Source organism: Notechis scutatus, chromosome 1 (assembly GCF_049901735.1).
Source record: "Notechis scutatus isolate UNSWTSFEM ecotype Mainland chromosome 1, rNotScu1.2, whole genome shotgun sequence".
Taxonomy (NCBI): Eukaryota; Metazoa; Chordata; class Lepidosauria; order Squamata; family Elapidae; genus Notechis; species Notechis scutatus.
Window position 1 is genome coordinate 330,683,888 of NC_142009.1, and position 19,098 is coordinate 330,702,985.

The 19,098-nt window shown below is 38.0% G+C and overlaps 1 protein-coding gene across 3 annotated transcripts in view; it reads right to left on the reverse strand.

The window, feature by feature from the left end:
• Positions 1-19,098, reverse strand: part of DAZAP1 (DAZ associated protein 1) — a 60,110-nt gene that overhangs the window by 13,986 nt on the left and 27,026 nt on the right. For 2 of the 3 annotated variants that reach the window (XM_026685148.2, XM_026685149.2), the window contains exons 2-8: positions 17,786-17,826; positions 16,798-16,964; positions 15,780-15,845; positions 14,373-14,477; positions 9,365-9,413; positions 4,640-4,722; positions 364-517 (exon numbers count right to left, since the gene is read on the reverse strand). In XM_026685148.2, the coding sequence (XP_026540933.1) occupies positions 364-517; positions 4,640-4,722; positions 9,365-9,413; positions 14,373-14,477; positions 15,780-15,845; positions 16,798-16,964; positions 17,786-17,826 (665 nt within the window). The remainder of the gene's footprint in view (positions 1-363; positions 518-4,639; positions 4,723-9,364; positions 9,414-14,372; positions 14,478-15,779; positions 15,846-16,797; positions 16,965-17,785; positions 17,827-19,098) is intronic. The other variant, XM_087952727.1, reaches the window with a different exon arrangement.

Genomic DNA, 19,098 nt, shown 5'->3' on the forward strand with positions numbered 1-19,098 from the left:
AGTCATGTGACCCTGGAGGGGCCCGAACTGTCAGAACTTCAGATCCAGGTTGTGAATCCCCCTTTTCAGGTCTGTTGTAAATTCAAATGGTTAGTAAGTGACTGGTGGTACATCAAGGACTTTCTATACTCAAGCGATAAGGAATTTCTACTGCCCATCAAGATCACAGAAGTATTGCATTATAGCATAATCAGGTGGTACAAGAAACCACATAATCCTGCATCTGACAGGACCATAAGATTTTCTCTTCAGGGCCTGGCCTCAAGCAGGCCTGATTCTGATTTGAGTGATGCCACAAATGGGCCTGTGTCAAGGCAGACTGAAACCACCCAGGATGCCAAAACCCAAATGGAAAACCGGTACCTTGAGGTCCGTATCCTTGTTGCCAGGTGGGTGGGGGCTGTCCTGCCCAGCCATTGGCGGCACTTGGCATGATCCGGCTTCCCCACTGGCTGGTGCCTGTTGGCCCTGGAGTCTGGCTCTTGCTATCCCGGGGTTCGGCTCGCTTCACCTCCACCTAAACAAAGAGGACAAATGCTCAGCCCTAGGCGGCAGAAAGATAGCTTGCCCCCCTTTACCCATCACACACACCCTTATCTTTACACTTAAAAACTTTATCTTAGCATGTTATGACTTATTGCTAAGTACATAAAAGTATTGCAAGCTTATATTTTAAGGCTGCTAATTTAATCAATGTTTCTCAGGTACAATGGATAACAGAGTAAACCATTCTGGAAGTCTTAACTTCATACGGTGCTAGGATAAAATATGCCTATTCGTGATTTCTCTTCTGTTTTGCTACTTTCTTCCTCATTTTAAAGCAGCAGTACCATCTCCTCAGTGGGTTTTCACTCTCCATATGTAAATCTTGATACCAAGATAGGCCAAAATGATTGTTATAAACAAGGGTGAAGAGAACATTATGGAGGAGGTACTAAGGCTTTAGCCGGTCCTTGGGGAGGGATTGTTCTGGACAATGTTGAAAAAAGAAGTTAAATTGATAGCTAAGATCTATTGCAATTAAATTGCTCTTCAGTTTTGTTCATACCTGAGAAACACACGTTGTATTCATATTGTCTGCTGATTTCAAATCCTTTTTATCTTAAAGATTTTTTAAAAGTATTATTTAAAAGTCTAATGGAAGATAGAGACTTACCTTTCCCAGGCTAACGCTTAAAGAACCTCAATTAACTCAAACAATGTCAGAAGGAATGGATGTGATAAGAGAACCTTACATTACATCTAACAAAAAAAGTAAACAAACATGCAGGTAATAAAAAATGGACAGTTGAGTCAATAAGAAGCAAAACCTTCATACTGTGTTCAGTCATGGAAAAAAATTCTTTGCAAAGAAGGGGAGGAAAGACCAAAAAGGAAGGGCACCGCTGTACGGTGGGGCTTTAAAAATGGAATTGGCTAAAAAAAAAAAAAAGACTTCCCTGTAGAATTGCCTGGGGTTAATCCAAATACACTCAGCAAACATAATTGCAAGATTTAATGGGAGGGATTCAGCTCTGCATCACCGAGTGACATTGGAAACGGAGCAGGCTTAAGAGTCCAGTTTCTCTCTAGGTACATTTCAAGCATTTTTACTTATAGAGTTTAGTTAAATGGGCATGGGACTTTCCTTAAAGCTAAGTGGGTCTTATTGTGGGAGACAATCAAGAATCCTTTACCTTCTCTTGTGAATTAACCTGGCATGTGAATGGCAGAATTAAAATAAAACCACATCTAGTATTCTAGGCTGTGCTTCTATGCTGAGCAAATCAATTCTGCCTTCAAATGTCCTGGAATCTTCCCAAGGTTTAATATTCTAAAATCAATTTGGTTACCATCTGTTTAAGAGGGTGGAGTAGGATGCTGGCTTTCACAATGAGTTTTCAGATCACAGAGAGTACAGGAAGTCTTCAACTTACAACAGTTCATTTAGTGACTGTTCAAAATTACAATGGTACTGAAAAAAAGTGATTTTTGACCATTTTTCACATTTATAACCGTTGCAGCATCCCCATGGCCTGTGATCAAAATATGGACGCTTGGCAACTAACTCGTATTTTATAATGGTTGCAGCATCCCGGGACCATGTGATCAACATTTGCGACCCTCTGACAAGCAAAGTCAGCGTGGAAGCCAGATTCACTTGGAACAATTGTTATTATTAATTTAGCAGTTGCACTTAACAACTGCGGCAAGCAAGGTTGTAAAATGGGGCAAAATTTATTTAATGGTCTCGCTTAGCAACAGAAATGTTGGGCTCAATTATGATGGTAAGTTGAGGGATTATCTGCAGATGGGTTATTTTAAACTTTTCACAGTAAGATTTTAGGACATTTGAACTCCTGCAGTTTTCCTAGTAATAATGTTTCAAGACTGAGGAAAAATAGGGTGGGATTTCCCCAGATGTCAGCAATTTGCATTTTACTAGCCAACAAAAATCTTTGCATCTGAACTTTGTTTTGCTCTCGCTTAGCATGCATTCTGCCCCTGTGCTTTAGTCTGGTCCATCTGAGTTTTTGTCTCCAGTTCATGAGGATGCTTCTTCAGGAAGGACCATGAAGGATGCTCCTTTTGAAACTGGTCCAGGAGGTCCTGGAGATTTGCCTGAACTGCTCTGGCACTTGGTAGAGTTGCTCTCCTGGTTCCACCAGACCAGTGTTAGCAGCTCCTGGATTTAATTAGCACCAAACCAAAGATGAAGTAGTTCCAGTTCTTGCTTAGAAATAAACTTCACTAATTGTTTAAATGACATCAATTGCTCATGCATTAATAAGGATATCCTAGAATATGCTTCCAGGGTCCAGGAAAATTTAATGGATTTTGACAAGAAATAATTTAAACTTGAAATAAAAAAAACATTTAACAGTTATAAAATATAAACCGGAATGCATCAAGAGGATAGGATACCCTGTTTTTCAATAAGCAAATATTTTTGGAAAAATTATTCCAGTTGAAGGCTTTGCTGTTTTGGTGAATCCAGCAAAGCAGCAAGACTTTCCTATATTTATTACTACAACTATACACTGCTGCTTCATTTCTAGAGACTTTGAGCAGCTTATAATTTATGTTTGGTATAAGAGCCTTCAATGTTCCCTTTTCAGCAGACTTTTCCCACAAAGGTCAAAGCTGCACTCTGTAGTTCTTAGTTACTCTTCCTCTGGCTTGGCTCCTAAAGCGAAGCCCTGCTCAAAGGCAAGTAAGAAGGCAGAAACCTTTTCACCTGTAAAACCTCTTTAGAAGTGTTGACAACACAGTATGAAGATAACAACAATCAAAAGGTCACTTAACTGTATTGTGGTTAAAAAGTACTATTAAAAGAATAGGTGGATTCATTTCAAAGTCTCACAGTAAATGACCCATTTTTTTTTATTTCAACCATTCCTTCAGGATGCCTCTGTCAATTGGTTACTTAGGTTTAGTTTCCCTTCCTTCCCCCACACCTCCAAATCCCTCCACCCCGAGTTTGAAGGTGAAACAAAGAACACACATCTGAAGGAATAGTAATGGGAAGCTGAGCCTTTGGCAACATAGAGATTTCACTGCCGTTTCAAATGGAAAATAAAGGTTAACTTCCATTCCCTTTTTGTATTCTGTATTTTCAAGATACAAAATATGTCTGAACAGCAATGAAGGTACAACTTAGAATTTAGACAAGCAAATGCAATGGCCTTCAACATATTAGGACTCCAAAATTAGTGCATTCTGTAACTCAATAGAGTGGTCTTAATTATGAAAGTCAAAGTTTTCAGAGACATATTGTAGCTTTTCTCCATGTCAGTTTATTTGAAGTGTTTCATACTTCAAACAGACAAAGCCTGTCTGTTTTTCAGTATTTCCTACTCTGTACTTGGGGATGAAGAATATCTGATTCTAAGCAGTGCATGGTATGAGGAGGTCCTTGATGCTGAGCTTGGTTGTTTTCTTGCAGACCTTTCATTGCTCAAACTAGGTAACATTGTCAGTGCTAGTGACTAACACTGATGATGTTACCTAGCTGGGTAATGAAATGTCACTAGCACTGATGATGTTCCCTAGTTTGAGCAATGAAAGGTCTGCAAGAAAACAACCAAGCTCAGAGAGTATTTAGGACCCCTTATTTCAACCCTGAGCTACAAATATTCTCCTTTATTGGCATTGCATGGTATGATGAGCAAGCTGGGTCAGATCAAATGAGGTAATTTCAATCCAATAAACCATTCTGCTGCCTATTTGGCTTCTGTTCTCTCTCACACACCTCTTGATATGATGTGGTTTATCAACCCTGAAAGTCTGGTGTGAAAGTGCAAGAGAGAAGTGAGTGAGCAGATAGAAAAACTGTTTTTCTGACTCATAAACCTTGGTTTATTGGACTAAGTCCATGATGCCTGAACTCAAATATTAGCTGTTATGGAAGTTGGTCTGCCATGATTCTTCTCAAAACAAAACATTCCAAAGGAATCTATAGGCAGCTGTAGCATACATTTTTTAAAAATCCAATATGAACTAACTTATAAAATGTTTTTCTGAATGTGGTTTTACCCATTCAAATTGGTTTTTTTTAACCCCCTCTACTCTACAACCCAGTTTCTATTCGCCAGCCAAATTGCTAGTTGCCTCAAGACTCAGCTTTGTCTTAAGGTAAAATAAAACTACAACTACACACTTTTTTGCCCATGATGTCGTGAAAATGCATGTTGACAGCCTGGTCCACTGATTGTTCGTCCTCGAAAGTAATAAATCCAAAACCTAGCCAACGACGAAGAGTGAATCAAGGTAGCAGGGTGTTGTGACACAAAACAGGATGATGAACAGTATTAGGGGCGGACCAAGGGTTCAAACAAGGGCTTCAGGTGGACTTGGGCTGTGGGAAGCTCAGTGCTAGTTTGCAATTACTGGACCATCTTGGATCAGGGGGAATAAAATAGTTAGCTCAGCACTCCATGCAAAATTAATTGATGGAGAAAACATGGTTCAATGTCCACAGATACACTCTTTTTTTTTTTTTGCCTTTCTAACAAATGCGTGGGGGGTGGAGGGGGGGGGAATCTGACTAAGTTCTGTGCAGAACACCTGCATCAAGTAACTATGGCCAAATCAATCCATAACCTCCATTACATGATATTCGTACATTTGTTTGTTTAAATGCCACTTGGCAAATTTAGAAAAGCAACTGAGCAATAGCACAAAGTGAAAAAGAGAGAATGGTATGGGACAAAACATTTTGGGACAGGTCGTTTATTGGCTCCCTCCCTCCTCCCCAAAACCCGAGATTTCCCCCTTGGTTTCATTTTGCTTTGCAGCTAGTGCTGACAGCAGCCATTTATTGCTCTAAAGCGTTCAACAGAAAAACAGATACAGTTTCTGTAACAGTTAGTGTCTCTCTAAGCTTATCCAACTTAGTTGGGTAAACTCGTAGAGCCTTATTGTAGAGATTTATACTTAATAAGACACAAAGATACAGGCCAAGATTGGTTGCAGCAGGTCAAAATTCTGCTGTCAGCAACAAGAGCAAGAAACAAATTAAGAAATGGCAGTTGAGGAGGTGGAGGAGGCAACTTTTAAAGCATCTCCTGCAGATAAGTGTTTGCATTATGACCAAACGGGAGTTGAACCAGTGACGCACAAGCCTTTAAAGAACAAGGAACCTTTTTTAAAAGCCAAAATATGAGTCTGGGGGATATTTAAAAAAGAAAACTGCAAAAAGGGGCATTTCTGCATCCCAATGATAACACAATATAAAAATTTAAATATTGATTTTAGAGGAAAATATAGAATAGTGTGTTGTTTTTCTTGCTTGTGGTTAGGAGAAAAGAAAAAGGCCGTGGAACCAAATAAAGAGAAACCAGCACTGCAGCATTAGAAAAGAAGACACAGCAACACCTAAAGAATTTGAGCCAGACTTGATGATTAATGTGTTTATGGGATGACCAAAAGTAGAGAGGGTACTTGGGTACTTTGGGCAGAGATGTCATCATACACAAGTTTGTGAAGTGAAGGGGTGAGGTGGGAAATCTCGAGAACCAAAGAGTAAATAGAGGCTGGATGAACAAATGGGGCACTGCACTGTACTTCATATTCAGAGCAAGGCAAAGAGAGAAGTGCCCTTGAAAATACCTTTAGAAATTGGAAAGAATAATATTGATGAAATAATCTGAAGAACTCTTATAAGAGATAAGATTTTGAACCTAATTATGAAGATTTAAATAAATTAAGAGAGGTAGAGTTGGACTTAGACCAACAGCAAAATGGATTTAAAAAGGACATTGAGAACAGATATGCCTTAATTTCTTCCTTACAGGTTTTTGTTGTTTCTTCATAACAAAAAGTCTAGGGGAAAAGAAAAAAGGACAAGGGCATTTTTTCTCACATCCTCAAAACAATCTCTTCCCAAGATGAGAGTCCAAGAGGCTTCTAGCATCCTTCAAATTGTTGTGAGACCCAAATAGGCAAGTGTCGTGCCAACCAGATGTTTTGATTGGTAAGAACCTAAATGTTTGACCACAACTTGCCATCTTGGTAACAGCATAGAGGAATTCTACCTGGAGGCACTAGGTTGCCTATCTCTGCCATAAACAACCAGGTACCTCAATGGAGTGATCTTCTCTGCCTCTTTTCAATTAGACCCACCTATCAACTGTCCAATGATAACCTGAGGCAAGGGAAGTCCATCTGGTTACTCAACAGCAGAGATGAGATGGAGATGAAAGGTCCAGTCAATGGATGCATGCTCTTTGAATACCAAAAACCAAGTCACACATTTCTCTGGGAGGGTAGAGATTAAAAAGCAAGACTGGAATACTGCAAGCTACAGGCCCGTAATGCCAACTCCAAGTTGGTATAATTCAAAGGAGATTAGGCTCTTTAGCTTGGTTGACAGTTGTGCATAGGCATAATTAAATTTCTATATGCAATTCTGACATTGATTTAAAAAAATCTTCAATTTGCTGGGCAAATTATGTTCTCCCTGGTGACACAATTAACCTGGCTCTTTTTTCAGCTTAATTATTCAGATTTTGTAAAACAAAACCTCATGTAAAGACATGATTATATGTCAGGTTCATAAAGATGATTTATGAGGGGTGACACTACTATATTCCAAGTCTAGAGAGCCATTGTTATTTCGAGATGACTTTGTTGTTTTGAGGATTAGCTGTTCACCAACCGGTCTTGCAAAAAGACTTAGTGTAACTCAATTGGGAAGTTTATTAGTCTTGGGGGAAAATTGTGTTCAGCTCAGATTTGAAACCACTGGCTGATTTTGCTATGAACAAAGCATAACTAAAAGCAAGAGGACATGTAAGATTCAGAAAACTGTTGAAAAAAAATACAAAAAACATAGGATCTCTAAAAAGTAGGCCTTAGAGTTTTACTTGGGAATAAAGAAGTTGTCCTAGCAATCTTATAAGCAGCCTTTGCAGGTTATCATAGTGCCAAATATATTCATTTTTACTGGCCTGCTGTCTGATTTTGCTGATCAAACTTATTCCAAGGGGAAGAGGCATAAGATCATAATGGGAACAGTGAATACAGGTAAAAGCAGGTACTGTAAGCCACCAGCTAAAAGGAGATTGCTTGTGCCTGGAATGTAAGATTCAATTACTGAATTGTAGATGAACATTGAAGAACTAGCTGAACACTGAACACAGTGAGCCAAGGCAGCATTTTAGTGGCCCTTCAGCAATCCTCAAGAGGCACCCTGGTTACAAAATGGTGCCTGCAGGGACAGCTGAAGTCAAGAGGACCGGTTTCCTCCACAGCTCCGAGTGTTTTGGAGGGGGGAGCACGATTGACAGCACAGGCTTGCAGGTCAGAAAAGGAAAAGAGATGAAGATTAGACAGCAAGTGTTTTATAAAGGACTTTATAGGTGAGTTAAAAGTATTTTTGTGATAGTATGTGGGCAAGTCAGAGTTTCAGGGCCATCCATCACAAATGTGTTAGGTTTACGTTTTATTTACTTAGAATATGGTGTGGACTGATGCAAAATATTCCAAGACTTCTGAATGTGGGGTATTTTTTTTTGCAATGAGAGAACAAAATAATGGACCGGGTAGGCAGAATTCTTATAGTTGATTTCTTCTACTAGCTTAAGCATATAAGTACACACAGCGATAGGTACATAAAGTTGCTGCTCTTTGCTGTGTCGGTGAATTTTTCTGTTGAAATAGTGCAAAGCTGTTGCAAAACAAATTAGAGCAACTGCCCCTCATAGCTCCTCCCACACCACATAGTAAAAACTTTATTTACACTCCAATAAAGACAAAGCCCGGTCCCTCCTCCGTTTGTTGAAATGGCCTGTACCTCTGTGATAATCTATCACCTAGAGAGAAGAAATCTAAAGAGATATTAATCACAAATCAGTTTACAGAGAGAGAGAAAAAGAGAGGGAAAGAAAGAACTTAATGTTTACTGTACTTTTACTATGAAACACTTATATATGTCACTAAAGATGTGTCTAAATTAAAGATAAAACTAATACTTAACAGCTTAATAAATATGAAGTGAAGAATTTATATATATATATATATGTCTATATATATTTCTTTAAATAACAGAAACAAGAAGAAGTGGAAAGTCCAGATGGCAAACTGTTTTCCAGCATGTTTCACATGCTATCGTGTGGTTGAAATGCAATTCACACTGATGATGTTTTAAAAGTATTGCTTCTACAAAAAAAAAAATGACTGAAAGGTGACTGGTGCAATGAATAGCTGGAGAACACAATGGCCACTTTCTGCTGGGACCAAAAACGAATTATGTAAGTGGCTCAGGTCTGCCAACTAAGGGAGTTGATTTTTCCAATATACAAGCGGAATCGCAAAATTAAAAGTGCCACATTGACTCCCATCCACAGAATGTTTCAAGCAACAAATGGCTTTTGGCTCCAAATTTCAGCTGTAGCCACTTAAAAGAAAGAAAATGTGAGAAATGTAGCAAGCATTAACATCTGTTCCAGTCTGGCACCTCACAAGGATTCCTGTCCTAAAAACAAAAATAGGCGCTTGGTTCTTAATGGTGCCCACCTTTAAAGGTGGAAAAATCAAAAGTATCTAGTTACTCCTTTCTCATGGCTTTTGAGTTAATTGAAAGGAGCAGATCAATACAAGTGCCATGCCTTTGTTAAGGAAAACACCTTTTCAGAGTGGTATAAATGAACAACATGGCAATGTAGTGTCTGACTTCTAAAACAATAATACTAGATAAAATAGCATGAAAAGCCTCTGTGAAAGTCTGCTCAGTGAAATAAATTCCTGAGGCAGCTTACAAAAGACATATATACATATATGAGCACATGTGTCCATACATATATATGTGGATGTTGTGTAAGTTTGCCATCTGACATAGGAAGAGGATAAAGAAAAATCAAAGGTTAACTAAATTCTTCTTTACCTCGGGGTCGCTGTTTCTCTGCATCATAGATCATTACCACTTCAGTAACCTGAAAAAAAGATAAAAAGGAAATTCTACTAATGATTTTATCAGACAAAACTTAAGATGAACCTGATTTTATCAGCGGAACCTTTATCAGCAAGATGAAGTGAAGTATAAAAATATCATTGAACTTTTCCTGTGGGATCCTTGATGCTCTCTTAAGTTCTGTTTCCTTGCAGATGTTTCATGACCAAACTAGGTGACAACATCAGTGCGACACTGCACTACACCAGCACTGACGATGTCAACCTAGTGTGGTAATGAAAGGTCTGCAGGAAAATAACCAAGCTCTGAGGTCACCACAACCCCACAGTTTAGCCCTAAGCTACAAATATAATCTTCTGTCATGAACTTTTGCTATGTGGCTAACCGGGTAAATGTTCACAAATCAGTCTCCATTCTTCAAATGGGGCTTTGGTATGAAGGACCATTCCATGGCTTGCTTCCTTATACAATAATGGTTCCTGCAGATTTCCCAGCCTGGCTACTTTGATTGTGAGAAGTGTGAGAAAAGAACCTTGGCTTCAGAGAAACTCCTGTCAATATGAATCAAAGCCACAAATACATAGCAGGAAGGTATTGTGGGCATATTAAAGAGACTTCGGTGAAATCCAGTCTTCCCATTGCTGCCTCCAAACATAGTATACTAGCACTGGAGCTGCCATCATAATTTCTTATTAGGAAGAAAATCAAAAGAAAACAAACTTCTTCCAGCGTATGTCTTACAGACTGAGGCCAATCCCCTTCTATTTGAATCTTCTCACTTTAACAGTAGAAGTATGCTGCCATTACTATTAGTACTGGTACTGAATAATTATGAATAATCAGCAATTTAAACACCAACAGGACAAGGCAAAGGCCCCTCTTGAGAATCCGGTACACAATACTATGAACCCTTTGAAAGCATTCAACAGATGTGGCCATGGTTAATTGTGCTGAAGCAGCAGAAAAACATCTTATTAAAAAAAGAAGAAAAGCAGGTAGCTCTGGGGAATGAGGACCGATGCCTTAACCAGACGAAAAAACAAGGAACACTGAGTACAGTATACTTTACAATATGTCTTTGTAATTATTTTAAACAGGTAATTCAACTCCCTAAGGTGACAGACAAAGCCTGTTAGTCTAAGTAGCTGTCACGCAATAACTATCTTTACTCACCTTTGATTTGCTTGTGTATTCAAGAGGCAATTTAGAGACTGCTACAGTGTGATGGAGAGCAGGGAAAAATACAGAGCTCCCGATTAGACTTTCTTTTACCTGGAGACAGCATGCTTCCCTCAACTTTCAACCCCATTTCCCAAGCAGCCCTCTTTCTTTCACACCCTATAAAAGAAGCTGAACAATGTGCGGAAGAGCCATCGCTCAATCCCAACTTTATACTTGAGTTTACCTGTGATTCTTTAAATCAGAAAAGGGTTAGGATTAGTTTGTAAATAAGAGGTGAATATTTTCCCCCTATTTAGAAAAAAAAAACAATGAACTTCAGTTTAAAAAAAAGAATACATATCAATCTAAGATAAAGGAAGTCAATCAACTCTTCTCTGCATCTCAACCAGTATCTGCTACAGCAAAAGGCCCTCTCACATAGAGAGGCTCTTTTGTTGAGCACCAAGAAGCTACTTTTCACAAGGGGAGGCTGAGCCTATGTGGCTGGAAGAACAGCAGCAGCGCAAAAGATCATTGGAAAGAAGGGAACATATTGATCATTCAAGGGCTTTTAAGGAACATTTGTCCTAAAAGCTGCAAATTTCTCCCAAGGGAGGACTTTAGACCCAAAGGACAATTACATAATGAAAAGGAATAGGCAGGGTGAGGTTTTAGTGTTAATCTGAAGACTGTTTAGTTGCCTTGGTTCAAATTACCAAATGGAAATCCTTCTATTGTGGATTAATTCCCTTTTGGGGCATACCCAATTATGCCTTGACAACTGTCTTCTCCCAAAAGGAAAGTCAAGTTTCTGATTCAGCTGGGCAAAATAGTTAAAAACACCCCTTGATTCCCTTTACTTATACCTTGTCTTTTCTGTGAGTTCAAGGCAATTTACCTCAGGTCTACCCTGATTTTACATCTGGTACTAATTATTGTACTTTGTGTGAAGTGGGTTAGGCAAAGGGAAAAAAAAATGAATGGACTGAAGTTATTCAAGAAGTTTCACAATCAAGTGCATAATCTAGTTCTCTCCAAGCTCAGCATCCTAACCACTATATGAAATTGGCTGTTTGTCTATGGAGATTCTCAGTCATTCAGATCGTGGTTGTTCCAAAGGTGCTTTTTCAAGAAGCAGCTGGATTTTCTTCATTTTTTCTTGAAGACATTTTATTTCTCATTCAAGAAGCTTTCTCAGTTACAACAGTTCTGACTTCTTTAGTCAGAATGGAACAAGCTTCTTGGATGAGAAGTGAAATGTCTTCAAGAAAAACAAAGAAGGTCCAGTTGCCTTTTGAAAAAGCACTTTTGGTACACTGGCTGTTTTATTTTGTTGAAAGCTCTTAGACGTATCACATAAAACTTAGCGAGATAACTCAATTCATATCTGCCAAGGTTCTCTAAAATGCATTCATAAGCTTAACCTCTCTTAAAAGTAATTAAACTTACTACAAATAAAAATAAATATGGTTCCAGGCTGGCAAGATGTAAATGGTCCTTTCTGCCATATAAACTATTTTAAAGATATAGCTACACGAGGCAGCTGTTTTTACACACTATATTACACTAATCCTTTTCCATATGTGCTGGCTCACTATTTATTTTCAAGAAAGTTATCCAATAAACCTACACTGCTAATTTCTTTCACATTGCCCTTTTAAAAATGTACCTGTAATAGTTCTATAATTTAGACTGCATATGTAACCCCAAAGAGAAGGAGCTTTAGTGCTTCTGTAAAGTATCACTAGTCACCTTCCTAAAGATACTTACATGCTGCATTTGCTTTTGGGGAGAGGATTCGGTTGGAGATTTTACCACCACAAAATAATGAAAGTATTTTTAAACAAGGAAATAGAAAACATAGTAATAGCTCTAGTTTCATCAAACATTTTTCTCTGTCAGTCATAATTTTCTAAAATGCCAGAGTATTTTCTATTCTGGACTTTATTGTTGACATGCCCTAACAGTAGCTTCACATTGTGGAATAATCCATGTTTAAATTACAGTTTAACATGATGTCATGAATAGGATGTGATTATCATGGTTCACACATATTAAGCAAAATAAACCACCTAATGGCTGAGTGGTATAGTGAGCAAACAAGGCATCTCACTAAGTGAAGCTTTTTTGATAAGAAGCAATAGAAAATTTACAGCGTATATACTCTTATCTTTACCTGCCACAATTATTTTTATAGGCTTTGTTGATTTAATAGAATCCTATAATGAAAGCTAATGGGTATAATTCAGTATAAATACTAGACTAGCACAGAGGGACTGGAGCAGAGAAGACAGCATTTGTAAGATTGTGACTCCTCCCATACTATTTAATATTGACATATAAACCTGGTTTCCTTCAGAGTTTTGGACTGTATCCCACACCTTTCCCAAATGTTACTGCCAATTGTGAGGGATTACGGGAACTATGCTGCATAATATTTAAAGGTATTTTAGACTAGGAAAGGCTGTTGTATAACATACAAAAATCTTACAAATAAAATGATAAATTGCATTTGTCTATGTAACGAACTACTTTCACTTACCTATTTTGGAAAGAGGAGAAAGAAAGAAAACTAAGGGATGGAGTGAGCAGAGGAGGAAAGTAATATAACCCAACGCAAGGTATGTGAATATTTAATGAAAACTGAACAATCTTGCCAAAGAGGCAATGAAAAAGTTGTTTGAGGTGGGAGGCAGAGTTTTTATTTTGTTAGTCCTGTTTATGCAAAAAGGCCAGAAACCCTGAGTATTAACAACCAGGACCAAGAATAGACTACCATATTATAATACAATACAATCTCCTTATATTCCCATTATAAATTTCCCAGTTTGCTATCTTTCAAATATGCTGACATATTGGTGTCTGACAAATATGCTGACCCATCAACTGTAAACACTGGGGCATTAAGAGTCAAACTTGGCTAAAATGTAAAAATCCAATCCAATCCAATTAAAAAAACAAAACAAATGCATCTGCGAATGATCCAAGGTAACAATTGCAAATTTTATCAATTTTTATCAATTGTATTGTTGTCCAAGCAGAAAGTTACTGAGTCCTTATTAAAGGCTTCAGGTTGTTACTTAAGATACTGTTTATCCATTAACTCTCCCCTCAACAAAACATTATTTCTGCAGCAAAACCACTGCTGAAATCATATGAAAGTAAACAGGGGTGGGATTCTATCGGTTCTGTCCACCTCTGTAGAACTGGTAGTTCTGAAGAGCAGCAGACAGAGAGCATACATAGAACCGGTTCTATGTCTGCTGCTGTTTTGGCCCACCCACCCGCCTGGGCTCTTACCTGTCCTTTATTTCCTGCTTTTTCAACCACAGGTGCTTTGTGTGACATGGCTGCAGTTGAAAAAGCAGGGAAAAAGGGCTTTTCCAACTGCTGCGCACTTGCACGCAGCGCTGCTCAGCTGTCCGGGCAGCTAAGCAGGTCGTAAATTGCACTCGCACAACTCAGAGAGACAGAACCGGTAGTTATACCGGTCAGATCCCATCCCTGAAAGTAAACATGTAACAAAGCTTTGTAATGTTGCAAAATTCTATTGCCAAATTACATGGCATCCCGTTAATAAAAATGTCAGAAGAGGAGAGCAAAAGCACAAGCTCAGAAATTCTCAAACAGAATAAGTTAGAATGAAGGGCTTTTGTAAACATAAGAAATATCTTTTTTTTTTTCTCAAACGAACACCACCCACCCACAATCTTATTTAACTTATTTATCCCACCAAATGAAAAAACTAATATTTTAAAGAGTTAGAAGGTGAAGGACAACACCCCTTCACAAAATAATATATTCCATCACAATAACTCACCACTCCAAACTTCTTGAAGTATTCCCTGAGCTCCGTTTCGCCACAGTTGTGAGGGATCCCACCAACAAAAATTTTATGGGACTTGCTATCACTCCTGGATCCTTTCTACCAACAGAAAAGGGAGAGTTGTACTGAAATTAGGATTTCTCTATTTAAAAAAAAAAAAAGTTATATATTTCCTGACATGTGGAAGTTGGCAAGAATATTTCATCTCATGCTGGTGGAGCTGACAGCTCTAAAATATTTAAAATTGAATGAATGAATGAATGAATGGATGGATGGATGGATGAGTAAAGTGTTACCTTGCTTACCCTCAAGGCATTTGAACTGAAATTTACCACATATAATACATAGAACAAAAAAGACAGGGAAGGAAAGAACTCAGCTATAATAGCTTATGCATAAGAAAGCAGTCAAGGAAAAGTCTAAAAGGTTGACGAAAAGAAAGGGCAAAGCAGGGATTCGTAGGACTTCAGTGCTGTAAAAACAATGGCAACACAACTGGGAGAGAAAAAAGGATGAAACCAATGATTTGAAGGAGAACAAAGAAGCATTAAGGGAGGCAAGAAGTATGATTCAGAATCACTTTGAACTTTAAGGCAGGTGGCTAATAAATAAAATACATAAAAATGATTCAAGTTGGAGAACAGTTAGATAAACACCTACAGTTCATTTACCCTGCCTTACTTAACTGAGTTACCCTCTCTGCCTTCACAACTCTTCATGATATGGACCCAATCTGACTAAAGTAAATTCTCCTATAGAACCACTTGGTCCTCTGAGGATATCGTCAACTTTACAAAACAAATTTTTGCAAACTAGTATCAGTGGCAAATTCTATTATGGATTGGTAGGTCAAATGGAAGACCAATAGATCATATAACCTAAAAACAACAGGCAGGAAGTTAAGAAATTTTTATTCAAGAATTTTTTTTTGTCAGTGCATCTCCTGGTTTGTAATATTCATTCATTTTTGCTGGAATCAACCACGGTAACAGTTGTAACCAAAAGTAACTACTGATCCAACTGTATTTTTCTATGAGTTTTCTACTTTTGTTTTGAGCAACAGTTTAGAATAATATCTGAATGGGAGATTTCACGCCTACCTGATATTCAACCTCACAAAGTAGAATGAAAACATGCATCCACCAAATGCAGTTGAAATTTCAGATTTCGTTTTTTAGAATCTGTTGGAAACCCTATGAGTTACTTTTCAGCAAAATGTGACATCTCATCAGCTAGGTTTACTCCTGAAAATTCCATTTATTTTTAGTTGGCACCTCTGCATTTGATAGGGTGCTTACAACAAAGCCTCTTGGTCTTGGGAGACAACCACCACATTTCAATGAAGATACCAAAAAGAGGACGAATTTATGAATATGAAGCAGCATGAAGACACTTCCTTACCCATCCTTCCTTTGGTCGTGTTCTCTCAGGCTGCATTCCTCGAGGGGTACAGGGTTTGGGATCAATCTGTAGAATGAGGGCAAAAGTGAAGAGGGCTTACTGGTACCAGCATTTGAGAAAATAAGATAGCATATTAATTCCTGCCACCTCACTTTCAAGATGGTGGAATCAAATTACATATTAAGATGTTCGTATGATGAAATAATGGAAAGCACATGGGTCAGCAGTGGTAGAGGCATGTGCAACTCAGCAAAGTTATATTATTCTCCTAGAGAAAACTAGAGAAATGTGACACAAAAAATCTCCCTGAATTAAAGGAAGGCTTTATTAAAAATAATCTGTTAAAATGTCACCTTGGAAAGGTCACATGCCAGAGGAAAGTAGGAAAAGCTGGAGGTGACCAAGTACAGATGACATTATAAACCAAAAGAAAAAGTTTCTCTTTTTAGAAGCTATTGGGCCTGAAATGGTATATGACAATGTAGTACACAATCACTGTTGAGGTTTAGTAACATTAGTAGATCCAAACTCTACCATTGTATTTACTTTGATGATGGCTAACCCAGGAATTTAGAATGTTGCAGTAACTCCCAAAATAAGGAGGGAAAGGACAATAATTGTAGTAATAAAGAAGTGATTTCTTATATACACTTATTAAACCGATTTATATGACTGCCCAAGTGATGAAAGCAACTCTGGGCACCAATAGCACATCAAGACAATAAAAATAATGTTAGCAAATAATAAAAAACTACAGTGGTCACCAAGGAGAAACTCAAATAAAACTATCAACAAAAAACTCTCCATCTAATGTCCCAACCTCAGGTCCTGGAGCAGATTATATTCAAATAGTAGGGGCGGCATGTAAAATAAAGCTGAGGTCTAGTAGGTCCTAGTCTCCAGTAGAGTCAGGATTCAGCAAAGACATTATTGCTCAAAAGGCATTATTTAATCACATTCATTTTAAGAGTCAATTGGACACGCAGTTGTATTCCTGCACCCAAGTGGAATAACTTACATTTCGGCCATCTAACGTGTGGGGTCTGCTGGCCAGGACAGTTCCCACACAGTTGGGATCTTTGAACTTGACAAATCCAAATCCTCTTGACTGATTTGTAGTCTTATCTTTCATTATTACACAGTCGACAACTTCCCCATACTGGGAAAAATAGCTACGGAGAGTTTCTGTTAAACAAAAAACATGCTTTGTTGAGATCAGTCTGTTAAAAATAAAATTTGGACCAATACGGAAATAAATGCACCCCAGGTAGTTTGCAATTTTACAGGAGGATATTCTCAGGTGTAAGTGAAGGCATGCTTCTGGGGATGCAAAATACAGTATGTGGCCCTCTGGTACTCCTTTTGTAGTTCCAGAGTCCTCCCCACTGTTGGACCAAATATTTGCCTTTTTCTTCTCCCACTCCCCATCTTACAAGCTAAAAATGCCTTTGCAAATTTTAACCTTCCTGTCAAGTATCATTCAGAGTATGGTATTCAACACACTGCAATAAGCCCAGAATGACTCGAGTCAACCACAGTTATAAGCCCCTTCTCTTTAGGACAAAGAGAGCAACATATAAAATAGTATTACCTTGAAATGGGTTTCCAATCACTCGGGGCTAGGGAAGTAGTGGAGCTCTGTTCAGAATAACAAGGTCAACTGAAGGGGGATATGATGGTGGTGGTCAATGGGCCAATATACGCAAGCAGGATTTTAAAAATCAAGGGAAATTTCTGAAGATTTCTGTTTGAGCCCTAGGAAGACCAGCCTACCTATCACTTCTTTCTGTACCTTAAAGGAGAACAGAGGATGCAGAACCATTAATGAATGGATTTTGGGGGTTGTGCCATTCAAAAAGAAACCACAAAAGGCCGAAGACAAGTCCTTCTTGGGATCTTGTAAGGTGCAGTGTCCTGCTTTCAACTGGGAGAAACTCATACTTTTGATCATGAGATAGTTTTAAGTTAAGATGTTTAGGACCAATATAAGAGGCAGATCAATTTACCTTGTGTGGTGCTCCAATCTAGGCCTCCTACAAATAATTTCCTGAAATTCAAAGAATAAGTTAGTTAATTATTTCCCATTCCAAACATAAAAGATTCTCAACAGCAAAGCACTTTCAGTACTCATTATCCCAAAAGACTGCCTGAGTGGTTTGTAACAATCAGCAGGATGGTAACTGTTGCTCTTAGATTAAATGGCTTTTCTGTTGTGATGCTTGTCCTCTGGAATAATATCTCCCCAGAGATTCATTCTGCTTTCACCTTAATGATGTTTCAAAAGTTGTTGAAAACCTGGGTGTTTTCCCAGGCAGGCACTGAACCTTTATAGGGTTTTTTGGGTTGTTTTGCTGTTTATTTTTTATTGTTCTTGCTTTTAAAGTGTAAATCACCCAGAGCCATTTGGAGTTAGGCAGCCCCTAAATTACAAACAAGCAAGCAAAATTTATTTTAAAAAAATAGCTAACAAAGAAAAAGAAAAAATGCAGTAGGGAAAAAAATGATTTGGGCACCTGTTCTAAAAGTCACAACTGTATGATTAAAGAACAGCAGTTTATATACTTTACAGAACCTGAAGTCATTGGCAAGGGAAAAGTTCTTTTCTAAATTTATTTATATTATGAAACATTTTTTAAAAAAATATGTCAAGCCAGCAAACATCCATGAAAGTACTGCAGCCAACATCTGCTGTAAGATTGCACTGATAAAATATAGCAAATATGAAATAATACATTTTGAGTTAATAGACACTACAAAGAATTTACTCTGAGTTAGACGTTTTTATTTCCATTTTACAGATTCCCCCCACCCTGCAAAAGGTAGCAATTTGTCATTTCAACCAAAAAACTTCCAGCTGGGCTGAAGTCTGATCTCTTACTAATATTGTCAGTGAATGTTTTGGAAAACCATTTTGGCGAACTAAATGTTTTGCTGTAAGTGTTTCATAAAGCATCTGAGCCATATCCAGAAAATTGTCCAGTAACATGTCATTTACTAGAAAACTACTTGCATGTTTATCTTTGGATTTCTTAAATACTGAGGGAGGATTCCACAATTTTTGTGGCATTCAAACATTTGCACAAAACAAATATCTAAATCCTAGTTAAAGGCTTGAACAACAGAACACCCTCTTTGCATGTTTTCAAAAACTCAGCTCCTCAACCTGCTGTTCTCTCTTCATGTTACTTTTGAAATTTCTTCTACCCTCATGGGATGAATGAAGAGAATGGTAGTTCTGGAGAACCCCAGATGGTGAAAGTCAGTTCTTTACATATTCTACTGCATTAAAACCTCAGTTGCACAGTAACACAATAGTGTA